This window comes from Lemur catta, chromosome 10 (genome assembly GCF_020740605.2).
Source record: "Lemur catta isolate mLemCat1 chromosome 10, mLemCat1.pri, whole genome shotgun sequence".
NCBI classification, from domain to species: Eukaryota; Metazoa; Chordata; class Mammalia; order Primates; family Lemuridae; genus Lemur; species Lemur catta.
Window position 1 is genome coordinate 20773648 of NC_059137.1, and position 24312 is coordinate 20797959.

The 24312-nt window shown below is 43.3% G+C and overlaps 1 protein-coding gene across 4 annotated transcripts in view; it reads right to left on the minus strand.

The window, feature by feature from the left end:
* Window positions 1-19794, minus strand: part of ZNF618 (zinc finger protein 618) — a 160238-nt gene extending 140444 nt beyond the window's left edge. For 2 of the 4 annotated variants that reach the window (XM_045563554.1, XM_045563557.1), the window contains exon 1: window positions 19660-19794. In XM_045563554.1, the coding sequence (XP_045419510.1) occupies window positions 19660-19692 (33 nt within the window). In that variant the 5' untranslated portion in view covers window positions 19693-19794. The remainder of the gene's footprint in view (window positions 1-19659) is intronic. The other 2 variants (XM_045563556.1, XM_045563555.1) reach the window with 2 other exon arrangements.
* Between the last annotated feature and the right edge of the window lie 4518 nt (window positions 19795-24312).

The following is a 24312-nucleotide window of genomic DNA, read 5'->3' on the forward strand; positions in this document are numbered from 1 at the left end:
AGAAGACATTTTAAAAAATTCTGTCCTATGCAAATACAATTCAGATTCTTGATGAAACAAATAAATGTGTAAGAAAATATAAATAGTTAAAAATGTCTTAAGAAGAGCAAAAGCCAAAAGTTCTCGAAGACAGGATTACAGTAGAAAATAATTATCTCCAAAAACCTAACAAGATAAAGAGGTTTAACATCAAGTTATTTTAAACTTTCAAAAGATAGATAATACCCATGCAATATAAATCATTCCAGGCAGGGACTACAAATAAACATCTGGTATGCACACTTAAACCCTCATTTCCTATACTCTTATAAAACACTAAATTGTTTACACATGACAAGGCCTCAGAATCCTTCTCAACACAGCAATCTCAGCAGCCACTACCAATAAGTACATAATTTGAAATGTATTTATCCTCCACATTCCAGATCATTGGAAACATTGGAGTGCTTGCCAGTTTACAACCCCACTATACTAGCATAACCCCCATTAAAAAATGACAAAAATACCACACTAAAAATAAAACTGCAGGGCAATCTCACTAATGAATACAGACACAAAACCCTGCAAACTGGACTCAGGATGTATTTAAAGAATAAAACACTATGAATAAAATGGGTTCCTTCCAAGATAGTTTAATATTAGGAAATCTATTAATATAATTCATCACATCAGCAGATCAAAGGAAGAAAACCATATGGCCATCTGGGTACACAATGAAAAGGTACTTGTTAAAAATTCATCATTCTTTTTCCCCTCTTATTACTAAATAGTTTTATAATGGGGGAGGGGAAGGATTCACACTCCATTGCAAAAGAAAAACTCAAATGCAGAAAATTGAAAATCACTCCTATAGCATCTCACTCACCTCCATCTCGACAAAATTAAAAAAATAAAAATCTCTTAGCAACTCAGAAGGATGCTTACTTAGTGACAAAAAATATGTATTTCTGAAACCAAAATAAAATATCATACTTGATTACAAAATGCTAGAATCCTTCCCAACAAAATAAAAAATAAGACAATACAAGAATACTTGTTTTATCCCTGCTATTAATCAAACTGTTCTAGAAGGTCTAGTCAATGCACAATATAAGAGAAAAAAAGGCAAAATTGTAAAAGAAGGAAAATGAATAGTATTTACATATGATATTACCACCTACCTAAAAACCACAAGAAATTATTGGAACTAAGAAGATATTAAGTTATCCACTAACAAAACAACCACATAAAACCCGATCGTTTTTCTATGTACCCACATTAATTAGGCAAAATATACAATGAGGGAAATGATCCCATTCACAATTGCAGTAAAAAAATATATATATATCTAGGAATACGCTTAAAAATAAATGTCAAAAACTTATACAGAAAACTACAAAACTTTACTATGAGTCATATAAAGGAGCATGGATTAATATAGAAACAGACCATGGTACTGGGCAGAAAAACATAATCCTGTCCTTCCTACCCAAGTCAATCTATAAATTTTATATAATTACAATTACAAATATAAAGCCAAGCGCAAATGCCATGTCCTCCAAGAAGCTGCCTGGATTCCCTTTACCAGGAGTCATCTTTCCCTCCACCATCCTTGGCAACCAGTGTGGGAGCACTGAACTTTCTACAGCACATTATAGATGGCTGTGAACAGAATTCATATTGATTCAGCACTTTGGCACCCATTAAGGGTCACTGCCCATAGTTGGCACAAATATGTAATGGTCGGTCAGGTGGATAGATAAATTCAGAAAGCATCTAAAATCTTGAAAGACAGGAATAATCATCCAGAAACAAACTGTCAGCAAAAATGCAGAAAACTAGCCATTAGAGAAGTCTGGGTAATAAAATGAGATAAAAATAATTTACTGAAAAATTACTATTTGTATAAATAAATAATGCAAAGATAGACATGAAATTAACAACGATCATCTTGGAGGTGTGGAATTATGGGTCCTTAATTTTTTTACACATATACTCTAAGTTTTCTTCATTGAACATGAACTCCTTTCATAATAATAAAATCAAAAAACATTTTGTAAAGAATTTACTGTTTTCTTCTCCAAATCAACAAAGGTTCCCAAAGCCTAGTACCAATAAATACCAGAAAAGGGTCAGGCTATATGGAAATGTGTACCCCTGACCCAGTAATCTCTCTTTGGGAAATATACCAAAAGGAGATGGCTTTAAAATATTCAAAATATTTTATATACAGAAGATGTTCATTAGTGTAATTTTATAAAAATGAAAAATTAGAACCAATCTAAATGTCCAACATAGAATATGAGTTAAATAAACTCTGTTCATTTTCTCCTGTGAATACGATGTAGTCTTAAAAAATGACTATTAGGAAGACAAAGCAGCTAAACAGAAAAGAAGGGAAAGGGAATAGGCAGGAGCAAAACTCTAAAACATTATGATTTAAATAATAAAAATATGTTTATAAAACAACTAAAAGGAAATGTACCAAAATTTTAATGATGAATATAAGGGGTCTGAAATATAATTGGGGCAATCTTTTTGTTTCCTTATTTTCTGATTTCTCTGTAATATTATGAGATTGTTTAAAAATTAACTTATTAAAACAAATATTAGCATGCACCTAACTATAGTCAGATAAGCCATAATTATTGTGTCTCATCCAACTCAACAGGCATGTACTAGCACCACTTTGTGCCAGGCACTATATGGTCCCTAGGGAAAGATACCCATGTATCCGTAAGATCTAATGTGTTGTAAAACGAACTCCACAGGCTTTAGGGTTGTACAGGCCTAGACTCCAATTTCTGCTCTGCTACTTCCTACAGCAAGTTACCTAACTGCACTGGAGTTCAGTTTCCTTATCCACAATGGCACTGATGCCAGTATGGGTAACAAGGTGAGTCTGCCCAGGGAAGGAGCCCACTAGAAAGCTGCCCCAACTTAGTGAGCACCGCAGGCAGCAAGTATGTGCTATATCAAAAGCCTGCTCTTAAGACATGATTCGAATGTTAATGTTGGTTTCAAAGTGATCAAATTAAAAGTGTGATACCTATACATCAAGACACTACAATAGAGAATCCAGAAATAACCCTAAGAATATGGAAATTTAATATAAGATAAAGATAGCATTTCAAATCAGAAAGGAAAAGATGGATCATTTGGTTATTGGTGTTATAGCCAAGTAGCTCATGATCTGGGGAAAAAGTGATCCTGATCCCTACATCCCTTCTTTAAACCAAATATAATCCAGATGGATAAATCATTTAAATATAAGAAAACATAAGACAACAGAGCCTACGTAAAGTAATAGAAGACATAAGGACGAATAGTTTTATAAATTCTTTTTTTGCCTGTTTCCAGGTATTTCAAGTTATATACAAACAATTCTATCTACAATGAGCACTTACGCACATATCAAACAGTATACAAGCATAAGTATTTCTTGTGTGCATGCTCTTAGAAGACAAATTGTTGATTTGTTGGGTTATGCGAATGTTTAACTTTTTTACCATCCTAACCATATTTAAACATAAAATCCAATAGTGTTAAGTGCACAGTTGGCCCTCTATATCCACGGGTTCTGCATCCATGGATTCCACCAACCACGGATCGAGAATATTAAAAAAAAATAAATGAATGGCTGCATCGGTACTGAACATGTACAGACTTTTTTCCTTGTCATTATCCCCTAGACAATACAGTATAACAATTATTTACATAGCATTTAAATTGATTGGGTGCCACAAGTAATCTAGAGATGATGTAAAGTATACAGGAGGATGTGTGTAGATCATAAGCAAATACTACACCATTTTATATAAGGGACTTGAGCATCGTGGATTTTGGTATCTGTAAGGGGTCCTGGAACTAATCCCCCGTGGATACCAAGGGACAACTGTATTCACATTGCTGTGCAACAGATCTCTAAGACTTCTTCATTTTATGAAACTGAAACTCTACACCCATTAAACAACTTCCCATTCCCCTGTGCCCCAGGCCCTGGCAACTCCCATTTAACTTTCCGTTTCTGAGTCTGACTTCAATACCCTGCAGGAGTGGAATCACACAGTATGTGTTTTTTTGTGACTGTCTTATCTCACTCAGCATAATGTCCTCAAGGTTCATCCATGTTGCAGAATATGACAGGATTTCCTCCTTTTTTAAGGTTGAATGTTCCACTCTATGTACATATCATATTTTGTTTATCCGTTCATCTGTAGATAAAACATTTCAGTTGATTCCACCTTAGGGTATTGTGAACAATGCTGTGGTAAAACAGGGGTGTGCAAATATCTTCTTGAGATCTTCCTTTGAATTCTTTCAGACACGTACCCAGAAGTGGTATTGCTGGATCATACGGTAATTCTATTTGTAATTTTTTTGAGGAACCACCATACTGTTTTCAATAGCAGCACACCAACAGCACACAATCTCTCTGCATCCTCACCAACATTTATTTTCTTCTTTTTTAAAATAGTGGGCATATGAATGGGTGGGGAGGTGGTATCTCCCTATGGTTTTAAATTGCACTCCTCTAATGACTGGTGATGTTGGTCACCTCTTCATATGCTATTGACCATTCGTATATTTCCTTGGAGAAATGTCTATTCAAGTCTTTTGCCCATTTTTTAATGGAGTTAATTGGTTTTTTTATTGATTTGTAGTAGTTCTTTATACACTCTGGGTATTAACCCCTTACCAGATATATATGATTTGCAAATATTTTCTGCCATTCTGTAGGATGCCTTTGCACGATAAATTCTTAACGTGGGGAAGTCTTTTTAAGTATGACACACACAAAAAGACAAAACACAAAAATATAAATTTTTTTTAAAGGTAAACATTTAACCATCACTGCCACCAGATAACATTAACTAGGTCAAAAAAAAGTCTGGGAAAAAAAATTGGAACCTTAAAAAAACAAAGTCAAAATCTCTAAAATCCAAATAATTTTTTTTAAAAAAATGTAAAGGGAAGAATAAACACTCCAAGAGAAGAATGGGCAAAAAGGTTGAACAGGCAATTCACAAAAGAAGAAATGCAAGTAGTTCATAAAAATATACCAACGTGTATGTGATCTCATTAGTTTGCCATCAGGCCAAAGATTAAAAATATTGGCAATACAAGGTGATGGCCAAGATGTGTAAAACAGGCAGTCTCAATTTAGCAGGTTCTGTCTACATGTAAATGTAAATCCACTGTGCCCATACAAGTGAGAAATAGTGTGTAAAAAGATGTTTCTCACAGGGCAGATTGAAACAATGAAAAATCAGAAATAACCAAAATCTGACAACACACTGAATTTGGGGACATACATACAGTGGAAATACAATGTAGCCAGTAAAATAATGATGAAGCTCTACATTCACTGATGATGAAAGATATCTACGAGTTTAAAAAGAAAAAAGATAGGCTACAAAACAGCATGTAGAATATAATCCCATTTGTGCAAAATTATGATCATATATACTTAAATATGTAGAAATGACTTCAAGAATGTTCATCAAAATGTGAACAGTGGTTATCTTAGCATTTCAGGTGATTTTTTTAAAGAATAATTTTCATATTTTTCTGTACTGCTTGAATGTTTTTGTAACAAATGTGTTATTTTTATACCCAGGAGAAAAAAATAAACCTATTTTCACTTTGGAAAAAAAAAATAGAAGCAGGGAACTAACTCTTGGTGAGACATTTCACACTCAGAAACCAGAATAGAGCCTGTGTCCTCTGCAAAGGCAGCCTGGGATAGTGTGGTCGGACAGTCCTCAATTCAAGTGGCCCTGACACTAGTTTGCTCAATGACCTTGGACAAGTTATTTAGCTTCTTTGTGCCTTGGTTTCCTCCCTTTAAAATAGACATGATAATAATTCTATGTCATTGAATTGATATGAGGTCACAAAGACCAACATTGAACAGGTTCTCAATAAATATTAGTCTTATTCTCCCTTTGAGCCCATTATTGAAAGCACCAACCTGTACCTGGCACATAGTAGGTGCTCAAAACATGCTGGGTGACTGAATGAGACAGATGGATGAACAGATAAGTCATATAGAAGGACAGATGTCTGAAGGGTGGACAGATGGAGTGGGGGGCGTAGGGAGACGGATGGATGGGTAAACAGCTAAGCATACACACTGATGGGTGGACAGATGGGTGGACAGGTATGACAGCCTGTATTTTCCAAAGATGGCCACATCGATATATATCCCATCCTACATCCTCAATGTGATATTGACACTCCTCCACAGATAGGTGGAGTTGATGTCCCTCCCTCTGAACTGGGCCATACCATTTTATAATAACTGCTTCAGTCGATAGAATGCGGTAAAGTTATATTGCATGACTTCAGAGGCTAAGTCATTAAAAGTGAGGCTGCATTGTTTGGCTCTGTATCTTGGCTCATGCACCTTTGGAACCTAAAGAAGTCTGGCCATGTATGAAGCCTCCATGCTCGAGAGACCACACATGGGGCAGGGGGAAAAGGAGAAAGGGGAGGAGGGCGAGAGAGAAAGAGAAAGAGACACACACACACACACACACACACACACACACACACAGAACCTCAGCTGTTGAGTCTTCATAATCCTGGCACCAAACACGAGCATGAAAACCCTTTAAGATGACCCCACCATATGACCACAACCACAAAAACACCCTGAGCCAGAACCAACCAACTGAGCCACTCCCAAATTCCCAACCCCCAGAAAGCATGAGAGACAATAAATGATTATTGTTGCTTTAGGCCACTAAGCTTTGAGGTGATTTGTTACATAGCAATAGACACCTAACACAGACAGTGAAGTGAGCATGTATGGGTGAGACGATGGTGCTGCCTCTGCATGGGGAGCCCTGGCAGTCAGCACCACTTGCACTGCGTACCAGGCCTTACCTGGCACATCTGCCCTGTCTGTCCCAGTGGCCTCCTGCTCACCTAGCTATGCCAAGCCTCTCTCGTCTCAGCTGTCTGTACTTCCAACACCCAGCCCTCCGAGCTCTGATTCTCTAACTGCCCTCCTGCTGCCCCTGACCAAACAGAACATGCCTTCTGAGACCACCTAGTCCAAGTCCCTATTGTACAGCAGGGAAACTGAGGCCCAAAGAGGGTAAAGAATGTACCCAAGACTGGAGACAATGGTTCCTGTCCTGAATCCCAGGTCTATTTCTCCTCCAACAGCCTGTGGGCTCCAGGCATCCCCAGGGTGAGTCTTGACTCCGCCTCTCACTGCCTGTTACTGTCCCGTCAGGGCAGCCAGTGATGCCGCAGGCCCTGGCTGGGACATGCCAGAGCTCTTGGCTCCAAGCGTACCTTACATCTGTCTGGGCATAAATTTGCATTCTGAATCCGGGAGGCCCCGATTCCAAGTATGTCAAATGTAATTAATTACAGCAAACCTTCTGCAACTGTTTTCAAACGTGGTATTAAAGGCTTTGTGCACATGGAACACACAACCCGCTAGTCCGCTGAAGCACGCGGGGAGCTAGGGAATGAAAGCCAGGGAGTCCCAGCCCCAAGCCCCATGGAGTGAGTGGGAAGATGGGCTTCCCTAGACACTACCATTCAGAACAACCCACGAGAGCCAAGATGAGGGCATGGGCAACAGTTCAAGTCCCAACCCAATTACCAACTCCACATTCTGGGCAAGTTACTGCGCCTTCCTCAAGTGTACAATGGGAATGGTAAGATTCTACACCTCAAAGGGCTATCCACCTGAATTTGGGTCCAGCTGCCACTCACCAGCAGTGTAATCTTGGGAAATCCCTTTCACCTCTGAATCTCAACTCCCTCACATTAAAAAAAAAAAAAATTCCCTACTTTTTCAGGGTGATTACATTAAATGAGAAAACAGACATCAAATGCTTAGCCCAATGCCTGGCATACAATAATAACCACTCAGCAAATGCACAATGATTATACTTCAAGGCAGAAAAATTCCATTTTACAAAAATAAAGTGAGATAAGTAAGAATGGTAAACTTCAGCCTTTTGACAGAAAGTTCCCAATTAAAAAAATAAAAATTTATAAGGCTGAATTTCCAACATGTGGTTCAAAATTCTTTCAAAACACTAAGAGCAGGAGTCCTGGGCTGGAACATTAGAGACTACTTCCTCCTTGGGCCAGTCACCCACCAGTATGTCTCTGAACCAGGTATGAAGTCAGGGAAGCTAGATGACCTCCCACCCTGCCAGCTCTGCCCACTGATGCCCTCTGGATCTTCTAGAAGCCTTGTTTCCCAAATCATTCCAGGGAGCAGACACAACCTAGCAAAAAAATCATTTCTACCTCCCCCAGGACCCAAAATCCATAGCCTGCAATGTGACCTGGGTCTCTGTGCCCAAACCAGCCCAGAACTACACCCTGTTTCAAAAAGACCCCAGTTCAAATCCAAAGACTAAATAGGCATTGGAATTTTTTGGCAGGCAGAGAAATTGTCAGGTGTTATCTTTTAGAGTTGTTTTTGCTCATCTTGTTGGATCTACTTTCTTCTAAAGTGTTCAACTAATGTTTAGGGGGATGGATAAACAAAATGAGAAACAGTTTAATTTTTTTATCCTGAATTACTAATACTGCTGCTTCTCCCTCTTCCCACTCATAAATTCCAATTATCTCCTCCATTTTAACCACCTAGTTATGCTAATGCCGACCCCACGACATCATCATCCCATGCCGGGCTCTGAGTCCTGCAGTCTGTCCTCCGGGTACCTGGTGTCACTCACCACTGTGTGACCAGGCAAGCCACTCCCACTCTCCGGGGTTTCACTTCCTCAACTACAAAGGGAGCATGTTGGCTGAGACCAGCACTGTCCAACAGAAATACAACACGAACCACATAGGTAATTTCAAATTTCCTAGTAGCCGCATTGTATTTCTTAAAAAAAGTACAAAGAAACCAGTGACATTAACTTTAGTAACATATCTTATTTAACCCAAAATATAAAATATCATTTCAACTTGTAATCAATATTAAAAAAAATTATTACTGAGATCTTTTATGGTCTTTTTTCCCACTAAGTCTTCAAAATCCCACGTGGATTGACAAGCCACATTCCAACTGCTCACCAGCCACATGTGGCTACTGTACACCAATATGCACAGGATGGCACAGGCTTAGATGCTCTCTAGGAAACTTTACAGCCCTAGACCTCTCTGACAAAATGAAGACCAGCCTCACAACAAATTCCACCTAAAGCTAGTAGCACCCCAGGGACTCTTCCCTTCCCTGAAGCCTCATTTCAGGCTAGTTTCAGTTTTATTTCAGATCAGTTTCACTTTCTGCTTTTTTTCCCAGCATATATTATAAGAAACACCCACATAAACACACTTAAATTTTTATAGTTATTTTTCCCAGTTGACGAAATAAAAAAAATAAAAATTCCCCACCACCCAAAACCTTCATCTATTCTCTCTGGGTACCCCAAATGCCCTGACTTACATCCTCTTGGCTCACAAAACTCTGAGCCCGCAAGAAACCAAAACACAGATTCTCTGCAAAATTTCACCCAACAAAAACTCCCCACCCTTACTCGCCCAATTTTCCACAATGCTGGGACAGGTGGGAATTTGTACGGCGCAGGCTCAGAGCTGAGAGGCAGAGCGGCCAGCTCCGCAGGCTGCTGTCTTGGACACTAACACACCCAGTAAGAGCCAAAACAGCTTCTGACTTCGAATGTTACCAGCAAACTGCCAGCCCAGGGGCTTGCCGAGAGACACTTGGACCTCCTCCACTTTGCAGGAGCCGTTTCCACCCACGGGGGAGACACTAGGTCTCGTTCCTCCCTGCGCCCCAACCCAGGACCAGGGCCAGCCCCTGGGAATCCAAGATCCGACCCCCGACACAGGGCTCGCTTCACTAGAAAGCAGTTTTTCCCTGTGTTTTCTCCAGCAGACTGGGGAGCCCAGCACCACCTGATTCCATTTATTCTCTTTAGCTTATATATAAAGCCTCATTCTGCTTTGTCAGCCAAAATATTTATATCATTTTTCTGTCGACTCAATACCATCCTCACCTCAGCCTCCCTCCTTTCCTTTTTAAGAAAAGAAAGGAGTTGTCGCCAACATGTTTCTCCAGTTCTTTGCTGTTCATGAAGCACTCTCTAGTCCGTTAACTCTTGTGATGCTTGCAGGAAGCCCAGTAGGGCTTACAAATGGACTGAACTCCCACTTCACAGATGAACAAACAGAGGCTGTGCCAGAGGTCCCAGACCCCAAGGCCTTCCAGGGCTAGGCAGGCCAGGTGCATGTTTGAGACAGGAGGAGGCTGGGGATTGACACAGACAGGAGCATACAGACCCTGTCAAAGGCAGCCCAGGCACCATGGCTCACGCCTGTAATCCCAGCACTTTGGGAGCCAAGGCAAGAGGATCGCTTGAGGCCAGGAATTTGAGACCAGGCTGGGCAACGTAGCAAGACCCCTTCTCTATAAAAAATTTTTCTAAAAATTAGGTGGTGTGCGTCCATAGTCCCAACTCCTTGAGAAGTGAGACTCTGTCTCTAAAAATTGAAAAAAAAAAGAGCCCCACAAAAAGATAAAATGCAACAAGGGACCGGTTCACCTCGTGAACACCTCATAAGCCTGTGGTTCTCAGTTTACACAATTTACCCAACATGGCTCCAATCATCAGTGATTAGTCCCAGTTATAAAAATTAACGTGTATTAAATTAACACCTGTAGGGCTTCAGAGTTTAAAGAGCATTTTCAAACATGTTATCTCATGTCATTCCTACAAAGGGTTATTACCAGTCCATTTCCCAGATGTCGAAACAAAGATGCAGAAAGACTAAGGAAGTCGTCTCGGGTCTTGAGAGTATGGAAACAGCAAACCTGTCCCAAACCCCAGGCATCGTCCAGGAACCCCAGGGCCTGCCTCTGCCATGTCATCTATACTGCAGGACCGAGCCAGGGACACCTCCCGCCCCTGCTGTCCGGCCACAGGCTTCTCCCCTTTGAAACCTGATCACCTCGGGACCGGGCGGAGAAGCAGGTCATCCATCCAGCCCTGCTTTGATGACAATCCCAAGGGTATCTAATTATAACAAGGAAGGGAGGAGTCAGATTCTCTAGCTATTTCTCAAGACCAAATTAATTTTAATTCCTTTTGACACAGCGTATGTGCATATAGCAGGGAAAGCATTTGTTGAGGGGTTAAGAAATCTGAGGCTTTTATTTCCACCTCTGCCTATGCCCTGACATCTTGGGCAAGTCACTCCACCTTCCTTCCCAGACCTGTTTCTTTCTTTCTTTCTCTCTCTCTCTCTCTCTCCAAGCCTCAGTTTCTCTCTCTCTCTCTCTCTCTTTCTCTCTCTCTCTCTGTGTATGTGTGTGTGTGTGTGAGAGACAGAGAGAGAGACTGGATCAGGAAGAAAAAATTGGCTTCACGTCCCATGCTATACCCAACTGATGGTCAGCACCGTACTAAGAAGGACTCAGAGGCCACTGGCCAGACTCAATGGAAAAGGCTGCCATGATTGATTAGTGATGTCTGTCACAGGCTTGAAATGGGGTATGGCAGCAGGTATGTTACTTACTTACCTTCCATGGACTGGATGATATACAAATAACAGGCTGCAAGTGATGTCTGCCCTTTACAAAGCTTTTTTCTCATATAGCACACAACTTTTACAAGAACCCTATGTTGCATTACCATCACCGTCATCATCATCATCAGTAGCACTGTCATCCCCACTTTACAGATAGGAAACAAGGTGCAGGGAAATGAAGTTCTTTGGCAAAGATCACAAAATGATTAAGTGGTGGAGCAGAGAGGGGAGCCAAGCCTTGGCCCCTCCAACATCATTGATCTGTTCATTCTACCCTTGGAAATGTCAAACTGGTGGTCCGCTGTTGGTAGGACAGCTCATCTACAGAAAGGACTATACAGAAGGGGCCACCCATTTACAGGGCTTCACCTCCCTCCTAGTGGCTACTTGCACTTTTTAGAGGAGATGGCCACAGCAAAATTATGAAACCCACCCAAAGACATGGCAGGAAAAGCGTGCTAAGTCAGAGTTCCAGAGGCTTCTTGCCAAGGTGAAGTCCTGCTCTCACTGAACAAGTGGAGAAGCCAACCCCAGAGAACAGCATGGTAAAAAAGCAGAGTTTGGAACACCCTGGAGTCATAATCCACCCCACCAGGAGTATGGCACCCTATTTCCTCAAATCTAAGATGCCTTAGACTGATAGATGCACCGTCGACACTTCTAACAGCTTTTTGAGAAGAAAAAACAAGAGGGAGAAACAGTTCACTAAAAGAACACATTTACTATAAAGCACATGCTAATTTCAGAAACATGAAAATGTGGGAACGTGAACATTGAGGATAGATGGCCTACCCTGGGATTCTGTGCTCACTTACTGAACTGGGCCATAAAGTGTTAGAAATGTCAGCGTTTTATAAAAATTGCAGAAAAAATAAAGCAAATAAACGGAATATTCTGTTTTCTCCCATGCATTTTCCTTGAATCTTTGGCATCTGCAAACCAGTATTCCACCAAAGATGAGGTCAGGTTGAGCATCAGAGCACACATTTAACTACTTCAAGTTCAAGGGGCCTGTGTGCCCGAGTGTTCTGCAAACAGACCCCTGAGGTCCAGTTCCTGGGCACCTGGCTGAGAAGAGCAGCTCCTGGCACAAACACAGGGCATTGCTGGGCCCCTCCCACCTCCCCAGAAATGCTGAGCCCACACACCATACCTGCCAGTCAGGCATCTGGATGGCTGACAGCCCTACCCATTCTAAAGAAATACTTTATATGAAAGGAGTGAGGAGGGCAGGGGCAAAAGTCATCAGAGAATGTTTTAAAAAATCCCCCCAAGATGCACAAAGTCTAATGAGCATTTTCCCCATCTAGGGGTCCCCCTGGGACTTATTATTCAAGGAAGCCATGGGCTTTGGAGCCAGTATAAGAAAATGTGCCGATGGCACCCTAATAAAACACTGGTTTTGACCAAATGGCCAAACCTAAATTGGTCATCCTCTCTTCAGCAGACTCAAATCCGAATGATCTGAGCTCTTTCCAAAAATCAAATTAAGTCATCAAACATTTATGGAGCTGCTGCTCTATGCCAGACCCTAAAATGAATAACCCATGATCTCTACCCTCAAGGAACTCACAAGTGGGCTGGAGAAACAGAAATGCAAACAACTGGCTCTCACCTGCAGATCCACAGCGTTCAGGAAGTACCACGGGTACAGGGAGGGAGGAACTCTACTGGGGGTGATACCAGGATGGTTGGGGGGCTCCACAGATGAGGAAGTGCAGCTGGTCTCCAGGGAGATCTCTTTCTCAGGGAGTGCAGATGAATGGGGCGAAGAGCACCCCGGGCAGAGGGCCCAGCAGGAGCAGATGCTCAAAGGTGCACAGTTCACAATGATTAAGATTTATCACTTTTAAAGACTATGCCACAGGCTCAGAGACAAATCCAGAAACATTCAGAAGAGCTACAGCATCCCTGGAATGAAGGCATCCAGAACACTTTGACAAGAAAGTGTCATCCCAGTCTGTTTTAAAGCAACAACCAAAAAGAGTGTATTTTCTGCTGCTGCCTAACACTGCCCACTAAAGACAAGCCGCCAGGTTCCCAGAACTACCACAAGTGTCATCAGCGGGGCTCAATCTCCCCAAATGGAGACCCACTGGCCACTGGGTCGAGCGTCAACTCACACATGTTGACCATCTCCTACGACCCTCGGGCTGGCTGGGAGTCTCCACATGTCATTTGATCCTAAAGCAAGGTCCGGATTTACCCACTTTTCCCAAATGCAGAAGCTGTGGTTCCAAAATCAGAAGTGACTTTCCTAAAGTCACACAAACCTAACCACACCATGAGGTTGGATTTCAAACTCTGGTCTGGCTGACCTTAAATGTAGCTTTCCCTTTTGCCAACTGGGGGTAGATGACATGTCTGACCCAAGGCCAATCCTGGGGGAATTTCCTGGCGGTTCCATGTTTTCAGGTCAAAAATGGAAGTGCACTGCCAGGCCCTTTCTTCTCCCAATCTCTCCCCTTCTCTCAGCCCCCAGCCCTGGTCCTGGCCACCTGCTCTTTCTGCATCTACATCCTTTTTTCAGGCAACACTTCAAGACTCGCACTTCTCAACTTCAACAGCACACAGTTGGTGACACATGGTCCCAGAGTCTCTAGCCATCATCTGTCATTTTTAACGACAGCGCCCTGGCCTAACCCTGGCAGAAGATGGCTTAGGGACAAATAAAAGGTAAGTGTGGACCACTTTAGCCAGGAGGGGGCTATATGGATGGAACTCATCTCCACCATAGGCCAAAATGCCTCAGGGAATGCGGGACTCAGGTAGGAAGTCCCACCAACAAAACCAAGAGGTTTGAAAGATGTCACTAACCTTCTGAGGCCAACCAGTAATGACAACTAGGTGGAACATTGGTCTGGCCCTGCAATGTCCAACATGGTAGCTACCAACCACATGTGGCTACTGAACACATGAAATGTGGCTAGTCAGAATGGAGAGGTACTGTAGGAATGAAATACACGTAGATTTCAAAGACTTAATGCCCCCTCTCAAAAGAATGTAAAATGTCACATTAGTGGGTTGATGGCATGTTGAAATGACAGTATTATGGACATATTGAGTTAAACTCAGTATTATTAAAATCAATGTCACCTGCTTTTTGCTTTTTTTTAATATACTACCAGAAAATCGAAAATTATACTCGTGGCTCGTATTTGGGGCTTGAATTATATTTCTATCGAACAGTGCTGGTCTGACACATTTAAAAGATGAAGAGACTAAGACAGTAATTCTGGAGTTTTTAAGATGTGCATACACACAAAAATACAGACACAGTCTGACTAAAACTTAAATATAGTACAAACATGGACTTTCTAACTTCAGGAAAATTTCTCTGGCAATTTGAAGCAAAAGTGCAGAATAAAGGTAACTTTGACGCTATTCTTCCCACCAAGATATGGATTCCACGTCACTTTATATCTCCTCTCTGGCATAAGGATCTAGCAAAGATATTGCCTTTAAACTTGCATCTGCCCTTCCACCTGCCGTTCCAGTCTCATCCAAAGCCAACAAGCTGGGGTACTGGGGTACGTGCCTGACCACACATGCAGCTGAGACTTCTTTATAGGTGGCCCTTGACAGGGGCTCAACCAGAACCCAAAACATGTGGCGCAGGATGCCTATCCCACAGGGTTCACCTAAAAGTTAACTGAGATACTAAATGAGAAAATAAAGTATAAACGATAAAGTGGAGTATACTTGCAGCACATCATGGTGGCTCATCCAGTCCAGCACCTTTCAAACTCTTTGATCACCACCCACAGGAGGAACTATATTTCACACCATACACATACATCCACACATATAAATAAAACAGAAGTTTCATGAGACGATACTTATCTGTACTCTGTGCTATGCCTCTGCTACTTGTGTTCCCTATATTCTATTCTATTCTTTTTTGAATGCTGATTATAATTAACTAAATTGATTTCACAACCCACCAGTGGACTGTGATTCGAGGTCTAGCCCAGGAATGGTAACTAAGAAGTGCACTGCTATCTGACGACTGCACTCCTCTCTCCAGAATATCGGAGTCTGCAGGAGGCCTCAGAATCCCTCCCAGTACAGTGATCCAAGCAGCTACAACCAATCCCTTGGAGTGAGAATTAGAGATGAAACCCATTTATTATTATCCTTGATCTGACTCAAAGTGTTCAGTTCAAAAACAAAAAACATTGAGGCTCTGAAGGACAAAGTGATTTGCCCAAGGTCACACAGCAAGACCTTGGGAGCTCAGGCTCCTGAATAACCCACAAAGCCACTTGACTTCACATCATCAGACAGAAGCCACAAGTGACACGAAACATTACAAGAACGTGGAAAAAAATTCAAAAATTTCAAGACTATGAAAAGTCAGCTTATATATATCCAGTGAAACATAGCAAGGAAGTTCTTATCACCCACCAAAGAGAAGACGTAAGGATTCTGAGGTCAGAGGAAGCAGCATGCCAAGAGCTGAGTCAAAAGTGGGGAAAAAATTGTATCTGACACGGGAGGAGTTTTAAAACTCAATTTCTCAAATGAAATAAGCCATTGGCTGTTTATTTTCTAGGACGAGAGAGAGGTCAGCCTTACACTGACCAGCCATCTTTGTTGCTTTCCTTCTGCAAAAGCAAGAGCCCTTGTTCAAGTTCACCTCTGTGCAGGGCTGAAAGTATAAGCAAACCCTTTTTCCTAGCTTAGTCCAAAGTCAAGCTATAAAGCAGGCCCTTGAAATTTCAAACCTTATTAGAAAAAAAAAAAAAAAAAACCTCCTTAGGCAGAAAAGCAAAACATTAATAAGAGTCTCCACTGTGAAACTGAGTATAAATGATCTTTCACCAAAATAACTCAGCCCATCATCAAATTACCACCCCTCAAGTCCAATTTGCCAGATATTTTGCCCAATATTATAAGAGAGTGTGGTGAACAGACACAGACTCATAAAAATTAGCTCATATATCCATTTCTGGTCACACGTCCACCTAAAATAGGAGGTGAGAGACAGACAAGGCCCAGGTCAGATCTCAATCCAGAGACAGACACCAATAGAAACAAAAGAAAACTGGCCCCGCCCCCAACAAAACCATCATGCACCTCTACTTCCTTTACAACAAACATGATCAGAATCACTAATTTTTTTAGAAAAGAAAAAAACAGGTCTATAAAAACATAAATGATTTTCAACTTCTAGCCATGGGCTCCCTTTAAACCATAGACAACAGAACAAAATTTCAGCAGAATAGAATGAAGGAATCTCAGTTGTGTGTCAGGAGATCCAGGCCACACAAAGGGACATGCTGCAATATTTTTATTCCTTGCACCAGAAATAACCTGTTATCTACAACCCTGACTTTTTCTCAGATTCCCCTACCCCCACCCACCTCACCCACCCGTCCAGCCCAGCCCTCCTTCAGCACTGCTAAACTCAGGCCTTCTGCCTCATGAGGCCTCCAGAGCCCCTTGGAAATTATAAATTCCTTGACCGTCCTAGGCATCGGCCTAAATAATTCAACAGAAAAAAAAATTTTTAATTATGCTACTTAAAAAAAAAAAAAAAAACTCATTCCAAATATGTCAGAATGTGGCCAGTCAGCCCTGAAGGATTTCGTTACTAAAAAAATAAAATCTCCCAAATGCAATGGCGATGATGGGAAATGTCAAACCTCTGCCACTGTCAAATATATTTCACAGAATTAGTATCCTCTTAAAAATCCAAATTTCCACAAGATAGGGTTGGGAATCCATGGACTGGGCCACCAGTTCTTCCAAGACCAGCTAGTGGCTGGCGAAAGGGGCATACAGTTTCGTGTTCTCGCCCTCAGTGACCCACCATTAGCTCCCCACCGAAGGTCCCACCGAGATCCTACCCTGAAAATGCTAGCAATATATTCCTTCTGGACAAAAAAATTAGAACTTTTTTTGTTTGGCTTAAAATCCCCAGCAAGTTCAATCAGATACTAATTTATCACAAATAACCCTTCATCTTTGAGTGGGTACCTTATTTTCATCTGTCTAATTTCAATTCAGTCAATATTTGTTTTCTTAAAAATTTTTTTTCTTTTTTGTTTCACCTTCATTTGATTCATTTTCAGGCCAAAAACTCCACATGAAATACTGTTTGTACATATTCTTTCATATTCCAAAGGCAAGTACCTTTAGGCTTGGCTTTTGTTTGTATTTTAATTTTTTTTTTCCTTTAAGGAAAATAAATTTTACTGTTAGAATCAGCTGAGTTGGTATTTTACCCAATTTCTTCAGCAAAGTAAGTGTTCCACCAAGGAAGATGGATAAAGAATCAGAATTTTCATCTCCTCTCTGCTCTTCTCTCTTTTATCTTTCTTTCTTGTTAAGTCAGTAAAATTTGTGCATTTTTTTTCTTTTGCTCACAAACCCCCCAAAATGATCAAGACTAATGGATTTTCCCCCTTTGAAAATAATAAAATTTCTTAAAAACACCAAATGTTAATAAACTACCAACCCCACATCACAATCAAAGAGGCCTGAAGCCAATCTAGATTTTTTTTTAAAAATAATAAAATTTTCAAATTGCAAGAGTGAAGAAGACAGAGAAGGGAAAATTTTCCTTACCAAGGATTCCTCAATCCTTGTCTTCATCAATTGATTCAGTTGCATGTCATAAAAAATGAGCTTCTGTGAATCCACTGTTAGTTTTTTCATAATAATGTTAATTATGCATATCTTATTTTAATGGCGGTCTCTCCTACAAATCTGTGGGCTACTCAATTTGTATAATATATGAATTTACATTTTTTCCACTGAATACTGCTCAAAAAAGGTTCCTGACATTTTCTGGATAAAACAACAACAAAAAAGAAATGTCTAGACCTTTCAGGAAACAAAATCAGAAAACAGTCTTAATTATTCCATCAAAACAAACAAAAAAAAAACCCTACACAAAACCCAACAAATACATAAAAAATAAAGATAGGATTTCACTCTAACTTTTCCAATTTCTGTTTTCTTTGAAATCTTAGGATTTAAATGCAGTAAAATGTAAATGCAAAATTAAAAAAAAAAAAAACTACAATTTTTGGGTGTGTCCAAAGCCAACATTTTAAGGTCTATTTTCTCTTTTAAATCCTTCCTTCTTGGAAATAGGAAAACTTTAAATATTGCCAAATAGTGAAATGAGTCTTTTTTTGCCCGCTGAGCTAAACAAGTTCCAAATTACAATGAAGTACAATTTCTAATTGCTTCATAAAGCCAATTCTCCCAGTTTTCCCTAAACTCCACAATTTCCCTCCTTTCCTCATTCCAATTAGTTTTTTTCTCAAACTAAAATGAGTTGGGTAGCCAAACTGACTTTGCTTTTAGGAGGTTTTTTGCTTTCTCCCCTTCAAGAACTGAATTCATTCAAAATCCAGCTTAATTTTCATTTACATATTATCTGGATTTGGCTTCAGAAATAAAAATTGTCTCCATGCTTCTGGAAAGATCAAAGTGAAAATTTTCACCCGAAAAAAGAAAAAAAAAGAATCTCTTACCCCTCCACTGCCATGTAGTGCAAACTTTTGAAAAAATAAGAAATAAAAAATATTTCTTTTCAATTTTAATTTCTTTTTTTATTTACAAAATAGTATCCTCTAGGTGGCGTCGTTTTAATGGGAAAAAACTACCGTTTGAAGAAAAATTAGAAAAAAAAAATTGAGAAAGGGAAATATGGCCTAAAAAAAAAAAGATTGTTGCAAAAATGGGGGGCCTGGAGGGAAAGACCTCCCAGGGGGTCATCGGGGACCCTGAGCGCAGACAGGGTCAGGGGGAAATTGCAAATTTGGGGGGGAGGGGGGAGAGCTGGAAGGGGTTGCATTTTTGCAAAATGTGAATTGTCCAAACTGAAATGGCTGCTCTGTTCTCTCGCCGCTTTGTTTTCTGGGCTTCGGTCCGAGCCCGGGGCTAGAGGGGGCGCTGGGTGGGGGCCCCCAAAGACCCCTTCGCTACCCCCACCCTCCTCACACCCCGCACCGCCCGGGGGGGTGCTCTCCGGACCCCGACCCTCCCGTTTGCGCCCACAAAAAGCCCGCAAACGAGCCCAGGCACTTTGCGTTTTGCAAATCTTGCAATGAAGTGGCGCAGCGCCCCGGGCCCCGGCCCCCCGGGGTCCCCCGCGCGGTGCATGCCCCCGGCCCCCCGCCGTACCTGCGGAGCCGCCGCGCCGCCCGGCTGGTTCATGGGTCCGTGCGGGAGGAGGCGGCCCCGGCGCGTCCTGCTCCTCCCGGGCCGGGCTGCTGGTGCGCGCACAATGCCGCCGCCGCCGCCGCCGCCGCCGCTCCCTCCTCCGCCCGCCCCGCTCAGGCCGGGGGGGGCGGGGGCGCTGGGGGCGCGCGGGGGGGCGCCGGCCCTCGCCCCCACCCCCGGCCCGCACCGGCCGCGCCGCCGCCGCCGCCGCCGCCGCCGAGCCGCCCCCGGCGGGGCCGCCGCCGCCCCCCGCCGCCCTGCCCGCCCCCGGGCCGGCCTCGCCGCGCGGCCCGCGAGCTCCGGGCCTCGGCCTCGGCCTCCGCGCCGCCGGCCTCCGCGCCGCACACAAAGCCGGCCGGCCCCGGGGCGCGCCCGCCCCCCAAACTTTCCCGCGCCCGCCCCCCGGCTCCCGCTGGCCCTCCCCGGCCCTCCGGCCCCTCGGAGATGTCATTTTCGCCTTTGCAGAAAAGTTTGGGGAGCCGGCTCCTGGCGGAACACAAGCGGTTAATGGGAACTCCTTACCCCCTACCCCCCCCAAAAAAAAATTAGAGTGATTTTTAAAATAAAAGTTTTGAAGAGCTGGCCTTATGGAAGACTCAGAAGGCTTCCTGGGAATATTCCTACTGCCCCTGCATCCCTCCTCTAAAACCTGATGTAAGAAAAGTTTGAAGAACTGGCCCCAAGGCATACAAGAGGGGTTAAGGGGACTCTCTCCAGCCGCAGCCCCCACCCCCAACGCCCCGCAGGTTGATTTTAAAAATAAATATTTGAGGAGCTACTTTTATGTGAAATGCTGGTGAAGCGACTATTTTCTACCTTCCTCTGCCAAATTAAAAAAAAAATCATATGTATTTTTAAATAAAAGTTCGAAAAATTGGCCCTACAGTAAGACATAAGGGGTTAAACGTTAAGGGGGCTTAGCCCCCCCCAATATCCCTCAGTCAGGGTGATTTACAAAAGAAAAATTTGAGAAACTGCTTCTATGTGAAATAGAAGGTGAACCAGGATAGTTTTTCCAACACCCTAAAAATTTCAGATTTTTTTTAATTTGAGAAACTGCCTCCTTGTGATTTGGGAAGATTTAAAGGAGACTTTTTTTTATGTCCTCCTCCTCCAAAAACCAGATTTTTTAAAAATTAAAAGTGTGAAGGACCTGCCCTGTATAGAGATAAGAGGAATCACTTGTCATCTTGTAGGATCCATCCTTCATCTCCCACAATTAATTGATTTTTAGAGTAAAAATTTTAAGAATTGCTCATATACGAGATGCAAGGTGAACATAAATCATTCTTTACTCTTCCCCAAGAGAAAACTATAAGGATACTTTTTAAATATAAAAGCATTGGAAACTTAGGGTAAACAGATTTCTTTTCTCTGCCCCCACCTTCAAAACTCAAATGTATTTTTTTTTTTTTTTTTTTGGTAATGTTCAAAGAACTGGAGCAATATGAGGCTGGAAGGATTACAGAAATTTTTTCCCTGCAACCCTCAAAAAAGTGATTGTTTTTTCAATGTCAGGAAACTGAGGCACTGTGTAAAGACACTCCCTTTCCCTGAAGAACAAAACTGTGTCAATTTGGCCCTACATGGGAGGCATGGAATTGAGAAACAACTCTCGCCCCCTCTAGCAAACACTCACACATAAGAAGTTAAGAGGAATCTTCCAGCCACTTCCCTGAATCCCCCAAAAGTTGGAGATTCATTAAAAATTAAAAGTGGCCATTTCCCTCCCTACCAGCCTAGCAAGTACGTCCCTGGCAGAGATTTGGCAGCCTCTGCCAAGGCTAGTGTGCAGCAAGCAGCACCAAGGGGAGCAGGAACAGCCTGCAGACCGTGGCACAGTTGGGCTCCCCTCCCACCAGCCCAGGGCATACATGCTGGCCAGGCAGCTCCCTGCCTGCCTGCCCCTCAGCCACCAGGTGGCTGGGACCTTGTTGTCTGGCAAGGTGCCCCAGGTTTGATGTTTCTCTGGCTCCATCCCTGTGTGAAGGTTCCTGGCACCTGCCTCAAGACCAGGCCCCCTCCTCTGCCTAGGGGAGCCAAGCTTGATCAGCAACTGGACCCAAAATAACATGGGGTCTCAGTCACCACAGCTCAGAGCTGTATGGTACCGAGGAAAAAAATCCTGGCCTGGGAATCAGGAAAACTTGACGCAATAAACCTTCATTGAGCGCTTACTATGCACCAGATACATTGTATCTAGTAAGTCAGACACACCACAAAGAAGAGAATTGCTTGCAGTAACCCTACTCAAACTCAATGATTCTTGGAATCACCAGGAGGGCTTGTTGAAACAGATTGCTGGGCCCCACCCCCAGTCTCTAATTCATTTGTTCCAGGGACCAAGGTTAGGGACCAAGAGTTTGCATTTCTAACGAGTTCCCAAGTGATGCCGATGCTGCTGGTCTAAGGGCCACGTTTTTAAAACCATGGCAATCCAGTGGAACAGTGAGGTGCACAGGTGCAGGAGAAAGGGGAAGGGCCCAGCCCAGCCGGGGGATGGCGGTCAGCAAAGATTCCAGCAGGAATAACACCCTGCTTGAACCTTGGGTAGAAGCATCTTTCCCCTCCTGGTCTTAATCAGATGGCAAGGTCTCTCTAGAGCAGGGATTCTTAGATGAGGTCATTGGATAGGTCTGTGGGATCATGAACGACCCTAAGCCAATTTAGGTCTGCACGTGGATTTTGAAGGAGAAAATCTCTGGCTACAGTTTCTCAAAAAGATCAGTGACCCCAACCTGAAATAATCCGCAGCCTGTCTCTGGGCAACTCTGGCCTATAAAATCTTTTGGTTCTTCTCAGCTTTCTCTCTCTGGAGTCCTGCAAGCCCTTTCTGTTTCTCCACCACCCATGGGACCCAGGAACTGGGCCCTCTGTCAGCACATCCCAGCATACATTCAGCGCCATCCTGGAAAAGCATCTCCTCGACAGGGGTCTCAGCCCTGAAGGGTGTCCCTTCTCGACTCTGTCCCAGCTGGGTCATAAACGGTATGTTGGGGGGGACGATGGTTGAGCTTGAAGTCTTTCTGACAAAATCCAGTTCATAAATGAACCCACATATTTCCCAAACCACAGCGGAAACTATGCAATCACCCAGAGCTGTTCAGGGGGGTGAACTGAGGTTAGACTGACAATCGGGAACTTTTGGAGTTTCCTGAGGATTTGCCCAAGAAAGTGGCTAGGTGCTGCTTGAGATGGCTCTGGTCCCATCAGGGCCACCGTGGTCTCACCTGAGCCGCTCACTTGCGAGACCAGCGCAGTGAGGTCACATGAAGGATGTTGAAGGGAGGACCCTCACAAACAGCAGAGGAGCTCTGGATGGGGTTCGGGGAAAGGCATGTGGGCAGCATAGTCTGTGAGAACCCAGGGGGCACCACCAGACCTGCTCCACAATGGAACAGACTCCACCATGGAACACTGGCAAAATGACCACCACTCAGAGCTGCGGAAGAACAGATGCGCACATTGGTGGAACACAGTCCAGTTGGGACCACCAAAGGCTCTCCCATCTTCTAAGGGTCTATGGTTCAATTTGACATTCCTGGGTTTAACAAATTCTGGAAAATTCTAGCCCCTTCCACACCCAGCCCTCTGTTTCAGAACTAGCACAGCCGCACTAACACCTCATCAAGAGCCCAGCCCGTGGCCTCAACCCCGGGGTCCAACCCTGGCTCTGGTCCTCGCCTGCTGTGTGATCTCGAGCAGACATCTCAACTTCTCCTTGCCTCCCTTTCCTCATCTTTAAAGTGGTGCTGACAGTTGCCTCTACCTCTCAGGGTGCTCTGAGGATTCAACAAGGCAACACGTGTAAAGTCTGTAGAAAGGGCCTAGAATAGAGAAAGCGCACGCATCAGCCAGAGGGACTCCGGCCCCTCCCTCACCACCTGTGTGATCCTGGCCTCCTGGCTTAACCCCTGGGCCTTAGTTTCTGTCCCTGAAAAACGGGGCTCGTAAAACGCAACCAGACTTATCAATACTCTTTTAATTGTAAGTGAAATGGAATCACGCTAAACTTAAACAAAAAAAGGAAGGCGCTATTTATTAAATTGGGGGCAGATCATGGTACTCAAGGACAGAAAATGAAACAAAGCCTCAGGAGGATTTGGAGCTGGAAACTAGAAAAGTTTCAGGAACTGGGCTCGCTCTCTCCATCACTCTGGGCCACAGGACTCTTGACATCACAGTCCGAACTTCCCTCCACACTCAGGAGACAGACTGGGAGAGCCCAAGCTTGGCTCAGTGCCACCCAGAGGGCATCCTCTATGGCCAAGGGGCAGCGTCACAAAACACACAGAGCCTCCTGAGACTCACCCCTGAGGGAAGGCATGTGCGGGGCTGGGCAGACCCCTCAAATGTTGTACCTCACAGGGGACTGTGAGAATTCACTGAGATCAGGGACATGAAAGTGTCCACGCCCAGGGCCCGAGGCAGAGGCACACTCCAAAGCTGCATTTGCTTGTGCTGGAATCTGGCAACATTTGGGGAAACCAGGGGTTGAGGATGCTGAGGCTTTGTCTTGGGGATGAGGGGCAGGTGTCAAGCTTGTGTCACAGGCAGATGAGGTCAGGAGATGCCCCAGAAGAGGCCTTTAGGTCCCGAACAGAACCTGGGCGC